The following is a 17,866-nucleotide window of genomic DNA, read 5'->3' as shown; positions in this document are numbered from 1 at the left end:
CCAGGGTGTTTTATCACCCCGCCGAAACTCTAGAAAATCAATATGACAGACATCCCACCCGTTTTCGGCGCGAGCCTGTTTCCCTAACCTTAGCCGTTATGCTGGGACTAGGGGTCGCAACTGGGGTGAGCACTGGTGCAGCCGCCCTGATCCAGGGCTCACAACGTTATTTAGAACTCCAAGCCACTGTAGATGAGGATCTTCGGACACTAGAGCAGTCCGTTTCTAAGTTAGAACAGTCCCTCACCTCACTTTCAGAAGTAGTACTTCAAAACAGAAGAGGCTTGGATTTATTATTCCTAAAAGAGGGAGGACTGTGTGCGGCCCTGGGAGAAGAATGCTGTTTCTATGCAGACCACTCTGGAGTCATTAGGGACTCCATGGCCAAACTCAGAGATAGACTAAGTAAAAGACAAAGGGACCGAGAGGCCCAGCAGGGTTGGTTTGAAAGCTGGTTTAACCGGTCTCCCTGGATGACCACCCTAATCTCTACCATTATGGGCCCTCTAGTTATCCTGCTCCTGCTGCTAACTTTCGGCCCCTGCATCCTCAACCGGCTGCTCCAGTTCATCCGAGACAGATTGTCCATCACCCAAGCTCTGGTACTAACTCAACAATATCGGGCCCTTCTAACTGAAGAAATAAAAGTTCCCTAAGATTTTAAGGTTAAAATCAGTCCAAACAAAGAGGAGGGAATGAAGAACCGCCCCCCCCCCCCCGCCCGCAAGTGGGACAAGGCCTAACCCTGAGGCAGCTCATCTAGGTGCCTCCCATGAATTCAAGTAACAAAAACATTCTGTTTTTTTCCGAGATAAGAATTCAAGTAACAAAAACATTCTGTTTTTGCGAGATAAAAAAAAAAGAAACTATCTCCCCTCGCCCTGACTGGGAAAGTCCCTGAACATGGTCGTGCTGACCTTCAAAGAAATCAATGCTATGCTACTCCCGCGGTTTTTTTGCCTTTAAAAGATGCCTGTAATTGCTAATCGGGGCTCTGCCACCTCGGAGAGCCCGTTTGCGCAAACGTCCAATAAACCCTCTTGCTTGTTGCATCTGCCTGTCTGGGGTCTGAGTCTCTGGGGCGTCCACCGGGACGCGTTGGCACCCGTGAGCCAGGGTCCAACACATACATAAACAGAGAGTGCCTGCTATTCCATGGACCAAAAAAGAGCAAATCTTCCAAGGAATGGAACTTACCCTGGCATTCTCCGAGGTATGAAGCCAATCCAAAGCCAAATGCCAAGATACCAGCCAGTGTATTTTTGGGCAATGATCTAAACAACAGACTCTGCTTTCTTGATGATGGCAAATGTGGCCTCTGTCTTGCTTTCCATGAGTAGACACTGAAGCCACGTTGTCTATGTCTTTGCTTCTCTTGTAGTTGAGTGTACTCTGCTTATTCTTTGACCCAAAATTGTGGGGTTTGAGGATTGCCTCCCAGGCTGCGTCTCTGGTGCCCACAGAGCAGAGCTCACCTGCCTCTGCCACTACAGATGGACTATTTCCTGCCTGCAGGTGCCTGCCTCTACCCTTCATGGCACCAGCAGAACAAAGTATGTCATAGTTTCTGATACCTTTGTAAACAGGATGATTTGGAAAAGCATGTGGTAGCAAAGTTGGAACAGATCATTGGAAAGTAGATTTAGATATTGTGAGAACTGTCTGTTTAACAAACAGATTGGAATAAAGCCTACTCGATCAGTTAAACTACTTTAATACACATTCATTTTTAAGAAATATTTGTTTTAACATAAACAAATTTTATCAGTGTTCATGAATAAAATACAAAAATGATTGTTAATGATTGGTGCTCTTAAGGTGAGCTTAAAAATTATCTAAGACCTCTATCCAAATTTGTCCTGTAGTAATAGCTGTATTAATAGATTGTTGGTGTTTAAAGATCTGAAATGTGAGTAGAATGTATTCAGCTGTTTAACATGTGGTTTAGATATTTGGAAGTATGCATGTAGAATTTATGAATATGTTCAAAAATAAATATTAATTTTAATATTTTGTTTGGAAAAGTATGTTATAATATAATGTTTTCACTATAAAAAAAGATAGTTTGCCATATGTTCCTTCCAATGTATATTGTAAGTGTCCTGATATCTGTAAATTGATTTTGCATCCTGAAGCTTCTATATTTGTTTATTTTTCTGACAGTTGTTCATGTAACCTTTAGTGTTTCTATACAAAGATCATGTCATCTACAAATAAAGACAATTTTACTTCTTCTTTTCCATCAAGATGCTTTTTTATTTCTTTCTCTTGTTTATTTGCTCTGGAAAATACTCTCAGAATTATGTCAAATAGATGTGGCGATAATGAGCATCCTTGTATTGTTTCTGATTCCATAAGGGAAGCTTTCCTGGAATTAAAAAATCAATGAAATGAGATGCAATTCAAACTGGAGGTACTGACGATGAGGGTTAATGAGGTGGAAGAAAGAGTGAGAGACATAGAAGATAAGTTGAGGACAAGGAAGGAAGCTGGGGAAAAAAAGAGAAAAACAATTAAAAGGCCATGATGAAAGGTTAAGGGAAATAAATAATAGCCTCAGAAGGAAAAATCTACATATAATTGTGATTCCAGAGAGCGCCGAGAGGGACAGATGGCCAGAAAGCATATTTGAACAAATCATGGCTGAGAACTTCCCTAACTTGGGGAGGGAAACAGGCATTCAGATCTAGGAGATAGAGAGGCTCCTCCCCCCAAATCAATAAAACCATTCAACACCTTGACATTTAATAGTGAGACTTGCAAATTCCAAAGATAAACAGAAAATCCTTAAAACAGCGAGAGACAAGAGATCCCTAACTTATATGGGGAGAAATATTGATTAACAGCAGACCTCTCCACAGAGACCTGGCAGGCCAGAAAGGGCTGGCCTTTCTTCAGGGTCCATGAGAAGAACATGCAGCCAAGAATACTCTATACAACAAGGCTCTCATTCAGAATAGGAGGAGCGATAAAGAGCTTGCAGGATAGGGAGAAACTGAAAGAATATGTGACCACCAAACCAGCTCTGCAAGAAATATTAAGGGGGACCCTGTAAAAGAAAGAGGAAGCCCAAAGAAATAATCCGCAAAAACAGGGACTGAATAGGTATTACGATGACACTAAATTCATATCTTTCAATATTTACTCTGAACATGAATGGGCTAAATGATCCCATTAAAAGATGCAGGGTTTCGAACTGGATAAAAAGCAAGTCCCATCTCTTTGCTGTCTACAAGAGACTCATTTGAGACCTAAGGACACCTCCAGCCTTAAATGAAAGGTTGGAGAACCATTTAGCATTCAAATGGTCCTCAAAAGAAAGCTGGGGTAGCGGTCCTTATATCAGATAAATTAAAGTTTATCCCAAGACTGTAGTAAGAGATCGAGAGGGACATTATATCATAATTAGAGGGTCTATCCAACAAGAAGACCTAACAATCATGAATATTTATGCCCCTAACGTGGGAGCTGACAAGTATATCAATCAATTAATAACCAAAGTAAAGACATACTTAGATAATAATACACTAATAGTAGCAGACTTCAACACAGCACTTTCTGCAAATGACACATCTTCTAAGCACAACATCACCAAAGAAACAAGAGCTTTAAATGATACACTGGACCAGATGGATGTTACAGATATATACAGAACTTTCCCTCTGAACACAACTGAATAAACATTCTTCTCAAGTGTACATGGAACTTTCTCCACAATAGGCCACATACTGGGTCAAAAATCAGGTCTCAACTGATACCAAAAGATTGGGATTGTCCCCTGCATATTTTCAGACCACAATGTTTTGAAACTAGAACTCAATCACAAGAAGAAATATGGAAGACACTCAAACATGTGGAGGTTAAAGAGCATCCTTTTTTTTTTTTTTTTTTAAGATTTTGTACATTTATTCGTGATAGTCACACAGAGAGACACAGAGAGGCAGTGACACAGGCAGAGGCAGAGGGAGAAGCAGGCTCCATGCAGGGAGCCCGACGTGGGACTCGATCCCGGGTCTCCAGGATCGCGCCCCGGGCCAAAGGCAGGCGCCAAACTGCTGCGCCACCCAGGGATCCCTAAAAAGCATCCGAGTAAAAGATGAATGGGTCAACCAGAAAATTAGAGAAGAATTAAAAATTTTCATGAAAACTAATGAAAATGGAGATACAACCGTTCAAAATCTTTGGGATACAGCAAAAGCAGTCCTGAGAGGGGAAATACATCGCAATACAAGCATCCCTCAAAAAATTGGAAAAACTGAAATACACAAGCTAACCTCACACCTAAAGAAACTGGAGAAAAAACAGCAAATAAAACCTACACCAAGCAGAAGAAGAGATATAATAAAGATTCGAGCAGAACTCAATGAAATAGAGACCAGAAGAACTGTTCTATAGAACAGATCAACAAAACCAGGAGTTGGTTCTTTGACAGAAGGAAAGATTTCAACCTTTCACCATTGTATATGATGTTCGCTGTGAGATAGTCAAATAATATATTATGCTGAGGAGCGGCATCCTCTATATTATTCTATGCTTGTAATTTCTGCATATCTGCGTCTTTGACAAAAATGCCCACTGATCAGAAAGGATTACACTCTTGCACTATTAGTGGGAATGTAAGGCAGGCAGCCACTCTGGACAACACTATAAAGATTCCTCAAATGATAAGAATAGAACTTCCCTGTGATCCAGCATTTGCACTACTAGGTATTTACCCAAGGGATACAAAAATACTAATTCAAAGGGATACACTCTGATGTTTCTAGCAGCATTATTTACATTTGCCAAATTATGGAAACAGCCCAAACATCCAGCAGTTGTTGAATGGATAAAGATGATGTGGAGTGTATAATATAATATACTATTATATGTATATTATGACTCAGCCACAAAAAAGAATGAACTCTTTCATTTCCATCAATGTAGGTGGAGTTAGACTACATTATGCTAAGTGAAACAGGTCAGTCAGAGAAAGAGAAACACCATATTTCACTCCTGTGGAATTTATGAAACAAAAAAAAATTAGAGCAGAGGACAAAGGGAGAGAGAGTCAGGCAAACCAAGAAACAAACTCTTCACTACAGAGAATGAATTTATGGTTGTCAGAAAGAAGGTAGGTGGGGGGATGAGTGAAATAGAAGATGAGGATTAAGCAGGGCACTTGCTGTGATGAGCACCGGGTATTGTAAGGAAGTGTTGAATCACTGGATTGTCATCTAAGTGATCTATGAAAAGCCCACAGCAAATATCATTCTCAATGGGGAAGCACTGGGAGCCTTTGCCCTAAGATCAGGAACAAGACAGGGATGTCCACTCTCACCACTGCTATTCAACATAGTACTAGAAGTCCTAGCCTCAGCAATCAGACAACAAAAAGAAATAAAGGCATTCAAATTGGCAAAGAAGAAGTCAAACTCTCCCTCTTTGCCGATGACATGATACCCTACATAGAAAACCCAAAATACTCCACCCCAAGATTGCTAGGACTCATACAGACATTTGGCAGTGTGGCAGCATACAAAATCAATGCCCAGAAGTCAGTGGCATTTCTATACACTAACAGTGAGACTGAGGAATGAGAAATTAAGGGGTCAATCCCATTTACAATTGCATCCAAAAGCATAAGACACCTAGGAATAAACCTAACCAAAGAGGTAAAGGATCTATACCCTAAAACTATAGAACACTCCTGAAAGAAATTGAGGAAGACACAAAGAGATGGAAAAATATTCCATGCTCGTGGATTGGAAGAATTAATATTGTGAAAATGTCAATGTTACCCAGGCCAATTTACACATTTAATGCAATCCCTATCAAAATACCATGGACTTTCTTCAGAGAGTTGGAACAAATTATTTTAAGATTTGTGTGGAATCAGAAAAGACCCCGAATAGCCAGGGGAATTTTAAAAAAGAAAAACATAGCTGGGGGCATCACAATGCCACATTTCAGGGTGTACTACAAAGCTGTGGTCATCAAGACAGTGTGGTACTGGCACGAAAACAGACACATAGATCAATGGAACAGAATAGAGAACCCAGAAGTGGACCCTCAACTTTATAGTCAACTAATATTCGATAAAGGAGGAAAGACTATCCACTGGAAGAAAGACAGCCTCTTCAATAAATGGTACTGGGAAGACTGGACATCCACATGCAGAAGAATGAAACTAGACCACTCTCTTGCACCATACACAAAGATAAACTCAAAATGGATGAAAGATCTTTTTTTTTTTTAAATTTTTTTTATTTATTTATGATAGTCACAGAGAGAGAGAGAGGCAGAGACACAGGCAGAGGGAGAAGCAGGCTCCATGCACCGGGAGCCTGATGTGGGATTCGATCCTGGGTCTCCAGGATAGCGCCCTGGGCCAAAGGCAGGCGCCAAACCGCTGCGCCACCCAGGGATCCCTGGATGAAAGATCTTAATGTGAGACAACATTCCATCAAAATCCTAGAGGAGAACACAGGCAACACCCTTTTTGAGCTTGGCCACAGTAACTTTTTGCAAGATTCATCCATGAAGGCGAGAGAAACAAAAGCAAAAATGAACTATTGGGACTTTATTCTCTTTTAAAGTAAACTCCTATGGGATCCCTAGGACACTGACCCAGCTAGGTGTCCCTGGGTAAGTTTCTGCTAATTGCCATTCACACACACACACACACACACACACACACACACACACACACAAAGGGTAAAAGAGGGGAAGATTCCTATTTATTCAGAACCTCTTGACATGTGTCTGGTGAGTCAGGGGTAAGGAAACGTTCCCTGGGAACCTATGCTTCCTGGGAGATGCAGGCCTTTGGCTCAGGCAAGCCTGTGGATCTCCAGAGAACATGAGGTATCCAACCCTGGGTCTGTGTCCCTGATTGTCCTCAAGGCTTAGAACTGGTTCTCTGGCTCAGGCTGCGGCTTCTGACCCCACCTAGGGTCTGGGTGATAGGAAGGAGAAGTGCCATGAGGAAATTAGGAAGCCACTTCTGCTTTGTGGTTGATCTGGCCATAAATGTTTTTGTCAGGGTGTTGTAATTCCTGTAAAACAAGAAGAGGCCTCTGAGCCCCTGTAACCTCCTGTGAACATATCTGTGTGACTTTCAGGTTCTAGTCCCACCTGGCTGCTCTCTGGGAGCTTGGCCATGATGCAAGTTTCTGCCTCAGGCCCCTTCTTCCCCTACTACTTCCTGTTCCCCTTGCTCTTCTATTTTCTGAAACTGAGAGCACAGCCTAGGGCAGGCTTGTGGCAAACCTACGGCCCCTTTGGGCTTCAGGGATGAGAATATTCAATTGCCCACACTCACCTGGTAGATAGGAACTGCTGCTGTGGAGCTGGGCAGGGAGTCCTAACAGGAGAGAATGGGTGTTGGTAGCAGAGAGGAAGGGTCATTTCTCTACAGGAGTGACCAGTTCTGCCTCTTGAACAGCATTCTGCAAATCTTTTGACCCATAACCCTCTCCCAGACCACTCCCCACTGTATTCCCTGCACAATTCCTGTTAGCCCAGGACCCCTGGGTCCCACCCACCCCATGGCTGGAATCCAGGGTTCAACTTTGTCTATCTCAGGGGAATAAGAAATCTCAGGACAGGGTGGGGCTGGATCCTGCCCCAGAAGAGGTACATTCCTGGCCAGAATGGGACTTACCTTGTCCTGGATAGTCTAGGAGAGGCAGGGTATGCAAAGGAGCTAAATTGGTTGCTGGTCCTACCTTTAGCCTGAACAGCCTGGATCCCAGTGAAAAGAGGAGAAGGAAAAAACTTACAGGGTATGTGCACCTGCTGGCTGGACCATGACCTGGGGGCAGAGACATAGGTCAGCACCCAGAGTTGTGAGGAAGCTTGGGCCTACCATCCTAGACAGGGACAGGTCCTGAGCTCTCAGGGACCATGGAAGAAGCAGCACCTCCCAGGGAGAGACCCATCGGCCTTTTAGGGCGCCGAGAGAGCCAGGTTATGACCCATGATCCAAACTCTAGAGGTCAGGGAATATGGACAGTGGAGTTCTCCTGTGCTGAAGCCCCAGAAAGAGGTCAGAATCCCCATGGGGTGACTCCAGGATTGGACACTGTGGGGCGGGACTTGGAGCTCCTAGTCACACCAGGGCTGAAGAGATACTCACCAGGTGTGGATGTTGGTATCCGGAGATCTTTGAGATCACGACAGGCACTGATCCTAAGAAAGATCAGGCTTAAGTGTGAGGAATGCAAGGCGAGGTCACAGTTTTGTTGTTATAGTTGGGGATAAGGAGGAGAATCAGGCAGGAGTTACAGAAACCCTGTCTCCACCACTGTTGTTTAGCAGGGCAAGGGTCGAGGAGAGGGGATAAGGAAAGGCATTGGAGCAAGTCTGTCCTGGACCCAGATGGGAAGCCATAGAGGTTGATGGTATCTAGGAGAACGTGTCCTGAAAAGCGATGGACCACCCAGGAAAGATATAAAACATGAGGATTTGAATGTGTAGAAGGGGTAAGGCTGCAGTGTCATGTTCAGGATATGTTGGGAACCCTGGGGATGCTGGATCCCTGAATGTGGGGCCCCTGCTGTGTAATTCCCTCGCCCCCTAAGGCCAGGAGATGCTGTATGTGACAATGACCCATCCTCTATCTCCGTCTGCCTGGCAGAGGCATAAAGTACATCCCAGGACCTTCCCTAGGTGATCCCAGGTTCTCTGGTCTCACACAAGTCAGCGTGGTGCTGTCATAGTTCCTGCATCTGCAATTTGGGGTGACCATCCCACGTGCCCTGTCAGATTCTTCCACTCTGCTGTGTGAGCTTCCCCAGGACCACCCTTACATCCTGAGGCTGCAAATCCCCCTCATGGGACTCGGGGACTTGAATAAACCATGAGAAATGCCCTTCATTGAGCCCTTACTCCTGTCAGCACTGCTGTAGATTTGTCATGTGAACCAGGACCACCCTGAGGAGCTGTTCCCACATTGTGTCTAATTTACAACCAACGAGCCTGTGAAGGAAGCATCCAGGTCTGCAGCTGGCGAGGAAGGAGCCAGATGGAATGAGAGGGAAAATCCATGGGGCAGTTGGGAGCCCTGGAAGAGCCACCAGAATCCTAGGTCACGACTGGCTCTCCCTCTTGCCTGGAAGTCAGCTGTGACAGGATCATCTGAGAGAAACGCCATCATACCTTCCACTCCTTGTGCAGAGCAGGAGACACCCCAGGGCAGCCACGAGAGCTAGTCCGAGCAGAACCCCGAGTGCAATGCCAATGATGGACCCCAAAGGGAGGCCTGTGCTGTTTCTTTTGTCTGAAATATGTAAATAGGGAAAGGAAGGTGTATGAAGTCAAATCTGGGGATACCACGATGAGCCAAGAAGGAAGGGCCTGCTTATGGAGGAAGTCAAGACCACTGAGGTCTGGGTGGTTGTCAACAAAGAGTCCTCACCCCCAGACTGCTGCATCTCATCTCTTCCTCAGATGAAACCATGAAATTTCTCTAATTCTCATGTTGTCCCCCACCAGGACCACCATTCTGTTCATCTTCCTATCACAAAATGCTTCTCCCCTGTGTCTTCCCTTTCATTGTCATTGATGCTCCTACAGGGAGACCCTTATCTGTCCACTCAACGCTGATTAAAGGGAATAACATTAGCTGATGACTTCTGAGGGCAGTTCTGTGTAAAGCACTTTGGATATACTTTATATTTAATCTCATCGGCTTCTCTGCTCTTGAGGGTGTAATCCCCACTGTGCAAAATGAGTGTCTAAGTGTGGAAAGGGCGTAACTAAATTAGGGAAGGTCACAGACCTGTAATGTGAGAATACAGCACTGAATCCCAATTCCACGTGATAGTACAGCTAGTAACAAAAAGGTTAATGACAAAAAACATAATAGCTGCTAAATTTGATTGAGTCGCAAATTTGTGTATGAAGGATTTCATCTCATGAGCTCATATTAACAACCCTCACAACAGCCTTAAGATCCAGCTGTTGTTTCCACTTTTATAGATGAGAACCCTCAGGATCAGGAGCTTGAGTGTCTTTCCCAAGGTCCAACAGCTGGTACATATCAGAACCAAAAGGCTACAAGATTATTCTTAGTCTGGTTATCTTATCCACAAAGTCCTACAGGCCTACACTTCCTGCAGGTCTTTATCCATCCCATGCCAGGAAAATACACAGGAAGGAAAGTGGAGGAGTTTAAGGTCACTCATAGGTCACAGTCACACTGAGGGGATCACGTTAGCTGGAACTAAGCAGGTTGGAGAGCTCACACTGGTAATTCCTAGCAGCCTCCCTCATGACAGGGCTTATGGTCAGGGTGCTGTTGACCCGGGACAGCTCCATCCACTCTATGAGCTTTAGATTCTGCCCATTGAAGAACCACTGGATGGAACCCCAGTGTTATTTGTGGAGCAGATCAGGACCACAGAGTCTTTCTGTTCTATGGCATCCGCATTATGTTCTATGTCTATGGCATTTCTGGCCTGGAGAGAGGGCTGGTTCACTGGATCTGTGGAGAAACAGAGGTAATGGAAGGAGCATGAGCCTGGAGCTTAGGCCTATGCTCTTTCCTCTGAGATCTTGGCCAACCTAAGGCCACAGTGAGCTATGTAATGGTGACTCGGGAAATGGCCCTGCTATCTGCAGAAGGATGAGTGTCTTTGTTCAGGTGTTGAATGTAAGGAGAGGGCTATGCTTCCCCCTCTGGCCCTCACATTGCCTCATTCACATGTCTGCTCCAACTGGACAGCTTTGTAGTATCAGCAGCAGGAACCTCTTCTATATCCATGTGTCCATAATCCTCATTATTGGGTGGCATTTTTTCCCCCATGGATTCATTTCTTCAATTTTTGTGACTTTAAAAGGTCAAGCTTCTTTCCTTACATACCTTTCATCGGGGAGGAAGACTCACAACCTTTCCCTCTCTGTATACAAGGCAGCTTTATGGAAAATAGGGAAGGCAATTTACTAAGAAATGAGACAGGCTTCATAGCCTAGGATTCAGAAAGTTTTCAATCTACAGGATTTCTCACTCTGAAGCTTTTTACCTCCAGATCTGTGGATTGACCCTCATGGCGAAAACCTCCTGTAGAGAAGTGGTTTACTATATACAGAATACTGGCACCATTAGGAATACAAGAAACTACCACATCATAATAAAGATATATATGTAGGGATCCCTGGGTGGCGCAGCGGTTTAGCGCCTGCCTTTGGCCCAGGGCACGATCCTGGAGACCCAGGATCGAGTCCCACGTCGGGCTCCCGGTGCATGGAGCCTGCTTCTCCCTCGCCTGTGTCTCTGCCTCTCTCTCTCTCTCTCTCTCTCTCTCTCACTATGTGCCTATCATGAATAAATAAAATAAAATAAAATAAAAAATTTTTTAAAAAGATATATATGAAATGCCCGTAGCTAGCATCATACTCTATGATGAAACTCTGAAAATGTTTCTTCTAGATTACATAGAAGATAAATATACCATTTAAACAAGCTGTAATCAACAGAGTTCAGAAATCCAAGTCAAAATAATTAGAAGGAAAAAAACAGAATGAAACCAATTGGAAAGAAATAAGTACAATTATGTCTGTTTGCAGATTATATGAAATTATATGTCCAAAGACATAAAGATCCCCCTGAAAACTGTCAAACTCATAAATAATTTCAATAAATTTGCATGATACAAAATCAACACACCAAATCTCTCTGTTGTTAGCATTAACAACAAACTACCCCCAAAAGAAATTAACAGAAATGTCTGTTCATGTGTTCTTCACCTTTCTTAACTGGATTCTTTGGTTTTTGGATGTTGAGTTTGAAAAGTTCTTTATATATCTTGGATACTAGCCCTTTATCTGATGTGCTATTTGCCAATACCTTCTCCCATTCTGTAGGGAGTTTGTTGGGTTTTGTCAACTGTTTGCTGTGCAAAGCTTTGTATCTCAATGAAGTCCCAATAGTTCCCTTTTGTTTTTGTTTCCATTACCTCTGGAGATGCGTCTAGCAGAAAGTTCTGTGGCCATGTTCGAAGAGGTTGCTGCCTGTGTTCTCCTGTAGGAATTTGATGGATTCCTGTCTCATGATTAGGTCTTTCATCCATTTTGAGTTTATCTTGGTATATGGTATAAGATAATGGTCCAGTTTCATTTTTTTTCTATATATGACTTTCAAATTTTCCAAACACCATTCCTTGAGGAGACTGTCTTTTTTCCATTGGATATTCACAAACAGACATTTCTCCAAAGAAGCCATACAAATAGCCAACAGAGACATGAAAAAAATGCTCCACATCACTTGGTATCATGGAAATACAAGTAAAACCACAATGAGATATCACCTCACGGCCATCAGAATGGTTACATTAACAAGTCAGGAAACAGCAAATGTTGGTGAGGGTGCAGAGAAAGGGGAAGACTCATACACTGTTTGTGGGGATGCAGGCTGGTACAGCCACTCTGGAAAATAGTATGGAGATTCCTCAAGGAGTTAAATAGAGAGATACTTCATGACCCACCAATGCACTCCTAGTAATTTCCCCGAAGGACACTAATGTTGTGATCTGAAGGGACCTGCACTCCAATGTTTACAGCAATAATATACAGAGTAGCCCAACTGTGGAATGAGCCCAGATATCCATTGGTAGACGAATGCATAAAGAAGGTATTGGCAAATAGCATATATATATTAGTATATATATGAATAAAAAGTTTAATATATGCATATATGCAGGATGAAATATTACCGAGCCATCAGAGGGATGAAATTTTAACATTTATATCAATGGAGATCGAACTGGGGAGATTTATACTGAGCAAAATGAATCAATCAAAGATAGACAATTATCATATAGTTTTACTTATGAAGAAATCCAGACACACACACACACACACACACACACACACACACACACACACAAAACAAATATCGTTATGATTCCATTTATACAAGGTACTTAGAATAATCACAGTCATAAGCGAGAGCAGGCAGGGTGGTGGTTACTACACTTAGGGGCAGAGTGTTTAATGGATGGTGGTGATGGTTGCACAAAAATACAAATACATCTCCCTGGGAAGATAACTCTACAAATGATGAGCAAATGATAGAAGGCCCAGGGGGCAGGAGAGCAGAATAGAATCAGAGACCATTTCAGTAAACAGAATGGGAGTGTGGTGAAGACCTGAGTCTCTGAATCAAATACACTTAGATTCTGATCCTAGGTCTGGCTTTTACTGTGTGACCTTACACAAGATTCCTTTCTTGCTCGATAACCATTTTTTTGTGTGGTAAAATATACGTAAGTTTTATCCTTTTAACCATTTTAGGTATACAGTTCAGTAGTATTACTAGAACACAGGACAAGGTGTCATTTACCTTCGACATCCAGCCTGACAGGGTCACTTTTGCGGAAACTGACCGGATTGGAGACCTCACACTCGTATTTCCCGGCATCCTCCTTCCTGACAGGGTCTATGGTGAGGGTGCTGTTGTCCTGGGACAGCTTCTTCCTATCCGTGAGCATTAGAATCTGGCCATTGAAGAGCCACTGCATAGAGACCCCGGTGTTACTTGAGGAGCAGGTCACGACCACAGAGTCATCTTCTGTGACTGTGGTGCTGCTGGCAGTGAGAAGGGGTTGGGACACTGGCTCTGTGGAGAAACAGAGGAGGTGACAGCATGAGAGTGCCCTGGGGTCTGGCGACCCAGTGAGCTCTGTCAAGGTGCCCCTGAGGATGGCCCTGCCTCCTGCACAAGGTTGAGTGTCTGTGTTCAGGTGGCAGTCTGTCAGGACAGGGCTGTCCCTCTAACACTGGCCCTCTCTCACGTGTCTGCTCTTCCTGGATATCTCTGTAGCGTCAGCACCAGGAACCTTCTAAATCTCCATGTGCAGCTTCCTCAACGTTAGGGGGAATTTTATAGCCACTGGCTTCTTGGGAATATTTCCTGAGCTTTCTGAAAAGATCAGGCCCTCTCTCTAGTATGGTAGCTTTACATAGTAAGGGAAGGCATTTATTTCTCTTTTGTGAAATAATTTATTAGAAAATGAGAACGGCCCAGCCAGTCTTTCTGAACTTAGGTTTGGAGAAGCTCCAATCTAAAGGGTTTCTCAATCTGAATAAGACTTTTACTTCCTGCCTGTGGATTGACTATTACAGGGAGAACCTCTTTAGAGTATTGTCACAGTTTCCACAGAAGGCTGGTACTCTTAGCTGTGGGTATAAATATGTACTTTGGCACTGCTCCTTCTGTGCCATGAAGGGACGTCATGGGGGCATCTACCTATATTGCAGTTGGGCACCATTATGCAGTGTTCTCTCAGTGTTGGATCAAATGTGCTGGGGTCATACAGTGTTAGAGAACTGGGAGACTGCAGAGTCAGGACACAGTAGAGGGGCTGCATCAGGGCTCTTTCTTTCCCGTTTCCCAGTGGCCTCACTGCAGGGCGGCTCTGGTACACCTGGAGTCACAGTTTGGCCATATTACAGACAGGGGTGACTGAAGGGGGGCATCCAGGTTATTTAGTAGTTAAGTGTTTGCCTTTGGCTCAGGTTATGATCCCAGGGTCCAGGGATGGAGTCCTGCATTACGCTCCCTGCTCATGTTCTCTCTCTCTCTCCCTCTAAATCAATCAATCAATCAATCAATCAATCAATCAAATCTTTTTGAAACAGGAGGTGAATGGCAGAGGCTGCTGCTCTCATTTCTCTGTCCTCCAGGCAATAGCCTGGGATGGTGGGCCTGGCCATAGGGCTTAGCAGAAGATTCCAGGGAAGGCTTAAGGGTAGAGGGAGCTGTGCAGAGCAGGTCTAGTCCCAGCTGAAAAGGAGGAGGAAGAGGAGGAGGAGGAGGAGGAGGAGGAGGAGGAGGAGGAGGAAGCTGAATGACATGGAAAGAGCAGGGAGCGAGAAATGTCCCAGGCTGTGAGCAGGGGAGGTTACAAGTGCTTTCAAAGACTCCAGGCAGGAAGAGCCCACAGCTGACCGAGGGGCAGGGCCAGTGCAGCCCTGCAAATCCTCCCATGACCAAGCAACACCACAGGAGTTGGAGACTCTTCTCTGGGAGTGGCCTGAGGGGCTGCTGGTCAGAGGGACAGAACATGGCTCTCAGCCCCTGGAAGGACAGGGAGCAGGTGTGGCCAGGGTCCAGATCTGAAGAGAATCATTCACTCATTCCTTTCCTCCTTCATGAAAGAGCAATTGAGATGTTGGGCCCTGTGCGGGTTCAGGGTACATGGTCAGGAGGAGAGGGCGGAGTCCTTTCCCTTACATGCCCGTGGGATCACACCAACACACAGGGAAACAGTGAGTCCAGGTCCAATGCAGAAGCTGTGGATCGGCCACTGAGGGGAGGCCTGGGCATTCCCCGCACTGACTCTGATTGTTGTTGAAGGTAATTTAGTTCTTGAGTAAAACCATGAATTCTCCATTTGCTCTCACTTCCCAGACAAGAAAATCTGTCTTGAGCTGTGGATCCCTAAGAAAAAAGAACTGATCCACCAGCTGGTCTCAGGGTTCATAGATGCCTAATAAGGCCCCCTGGGTGGAGGAGGAGGAGATGGGGCCGCGGCTGCAGACAGACCCTGTGGGAGCACCTTCTCTCCTCTGTTCCTCCTTGGGGGTGCTGACCTTCCTCTGGGGTCTCCTGTCTTCCAGGGCACTCAGACGGTGTCTCAGGGACCTTGCCTATCTCTGCTCTCCGCCCTACCTCTCAGGTGAGGGACCAGGCTGTGCCCCTCCCCAGATGCTGAGCCCTGGCAGGTGACCCGCCCAGGAACCTCAGGACTCAGGCACCAGGAGATCATTGCTCCCAGTGAGCCTTGCCAGGAAGCCAAAACCCAAGCCTAGCACAGCCTCCCCTAGCTTGGTCACAGGAGTCAGAAGCCCTGAAACAGGGTCTAGGCAGCGGCTTTCTGGCCTGAGCTTCTATGTGAGGATCCTAGGCACCCCTCAGGCCTGGCACTAACTGAGCCCCACTGGGTCTTTCTCAGAGTCATGATCACAGGGAGGAGCTCCAGGGGCTGGACTGAATGTGTCTCCCTTTGCTGAGTTACACCTGTCAGGCTTGTTCTCTTTGCAGGGAACATCTGCTGGGCTGGAATCCAGGAGTCAAATTCTGATCTTTGGAAATGTGTTTCCACTGTGTGTCCTGCACTAAATGCTTGAACCACTACAGGGACATAAAGCAGAGAGGGATGGAGGCCCAGTGCAGGCCTATGAATCCTGTGTGTGTGAAGTAGAATTCCCTCACCCAACACCAGAGGTGAGAGAGGAATTACTCACGGAATACTCGGAGCTGTCCACGTACTAGTGCAGTTTGAAATTTTCTGTTTATGATTTGTAGGAGGTAGGATCCAGTGTCGTTCAGGGTGATGTTCCGGAACAGCAGGGATCCATTGGGGTATATTGTCTCTCTGCCACTGTATGCAGGCCCCGGGGTAGTGACTTTGGTGTCTATTACATATATTAGAATTTCATGGGCAAGCGATACAATTTCCCCTCTGAACCAGGCAAGGCTTGCTGTATCCCCAGGCAGATTGGGGACCCGCAGAAGAGCGTCCTTCCCTTCAGCAGCATGGACAGGCACCAATTCCACAGGGCCTTGGGCAGTGGTGGGCGGGTTCCAGAAGGCTAAGAGTGAGACTAGGAGGCAAGAGAGGGAACGGATCAGTGTTCTGACCTATGTGTTGGGATGGAGAGCTGGGGCCCTGGGCATGGAGCAGGTCCTCATCCCCCAGCTTCTTGGTGTGGGTGTGTGAACATGCACACATACCTGGGTGTCTGTGTATGTCTGCTGCTGGTCAAAGTCAGTGGAATGATTATGCTAATTCCGGGCCTCTGAAGGTATTTTCCTCTGTTTTGAACGCTCTCCCTCAGATGTCTGTGGCTCTCTCTCTGACTGCCCGCAGATACCTGCTCACACTCAGGGGTTCTTGGGAGAAGCCTGTCCTGACCATCTCCTATGACGACCCTCTGTCTTCACGTCCTGATCTTTCCCTGCTCTGTTCCCTTCAGGGGGCTTGTCCTTACCGGACATGACATTCCAGATGTCTCTGCGGGTCTGTCTTCCTCCCAGAGAAGTGAGCTCAGGGTGCAGGGACTGGTCTGCTCTGTGCTGTCCCCGGGGTGGCCCGGCTGCAAATACCCAGGGCTGAGCGTCCCCGGGGCCCTCCGAGCCTGGCGCTTATCGGTCAGGATCCCAGGGTGGTGGCAAGGGCAGGGTTTGGGGTCCCTGGGTGTGGTTTCCGTCAGGTTGCAAAACTGAGTCCCGGTGAGGAGGCCCTTGGGACACAGCCCCTCATCCCCACCTGCAGATCCCGAGGCCGTCCCGCCGCTGAGCCGGCTCCCCCGCCCCGCCCGCCGCCCCGTCCCCTGCGGAGCCCCGTCCCCCCCCCCAGGCCCCAGGCCGCCGCTCCCCCGACCTCCCGCCCCTCCCAGGGGATCGGCCCCTCACCTGCCAGCAGGAGCTCCCGCCAGGGGCCGCGCCCTGCTCGGGGAGAGGCCGAGGGGGGCTCCATGGTGCCCGCTGCCCGCTCCGTCCGGCCCGGGGGAGAGCAGCTGCCGCCGCGCAGACGCTGGGGCCCCGCGGTCCCGCCCGGCAGCTCCGCGTCCTTCCCCCTCCGCGCGGGGCCGCCTCTGGGGGCGGGGCCGGGTCACGTGGGCCGGGCGGGGGCTCGCCGCCCCCCCCCCCCCCCGACGGCAGGTCCCGGGTTCCCATCCCCGAGGGTCCCCGCAGCTGCTGAGGCCTCTCCGTCTTCCGCTGGGATTTCCCGGCAGACGCGAGCGCGCACCCGGCCTGCTCGGCACGAGCACGAGCCCGGGGCGTCGGGTCCGGGGCGCGCCCCGCAGCTCGGGGGCGAGGTGCAGGGTCCGCGCCCCCACAGCCCTCCCTCCTGGCCCTGGGGCTTCCCCCTGCAGA

General features: G+C 46.8%; 1 protein-coding gene across 11 annotated transcripts in view; it reads right to left on the bottom strand.

Moving 5' to 3' along the window:
• Window positions 1–2,268: 2,268 nt before the first annotated feature.
• LOC121484345 (carcinoembryonic antigen-related cell adhesion molecule 1-like) overlaps window positions 2,269–17,866 on the bottom strand; it is a 79,383-nt gene continuing 63,785 nt past the window's right edge. For 3 of the 11 annotated variants that reach the window (XR_005986000.1, XR_005985997.1, XR_005985995.1), the window contains 6 exons: window positions 16,231–16,590; window positions 13,325–13,600; window positions 9,142–9,262; window positions 8,120–8,172; window positions 7,304–7,795; window positions 6,548–7,037 (listed from right to left, as the gene is read on the bottom strand). Coding sequence is in view for 5 of the 11 variants with exons in the window: in XM_041743489.1 (XP_041599423.1) it covers window positions 6,972–7,037; window positions 7,304–7,345; window positions 7,710–7,795; window positions 8,120–8,172; window positions 9,142–9,262; window positions 13,325–13,600; window positions 16,231–16,590 (1,004 nt within the window). In the remaining 6 variants the exon portion in view is untranslated. Of the gene's footprint in view, window positions 2,369–6,547; window positions 7,038–7,303; window positions 7,796–8,119; window positions 8,173–9,141; window positions 9,263–10,444; window positions 10,469–11,939; window positions 12,005–13,324; window positions 13,601–16,230; window positions 16,591–17,866 lie in introns of those variants that run through there. The other 8 variants (XM_041743492.1, XM_041743490.1, XM_041743489.1 and 5 more) reach the window with 8 other exon arrangements.

The sequence above is a fragment of the Vulpes lagopus genome, chromosome 2 (assembly GCF_018345385.1).
Source record: "Vulpes lagopus strain Blue_001 chromosome 2, ASM1834538v1, whole genome shotgun sequence".
NCBI lineage: Eukaryota > Metazoa > Chordata > Mammalia > Carnivora > Canidae > Vulpes > Vulpes lagopus.
The sequence above is the reverse complement of the archived record's forward strand: the minus strand, read 5'-3'. Positions and strand labels throughout refer to the sequence as shown.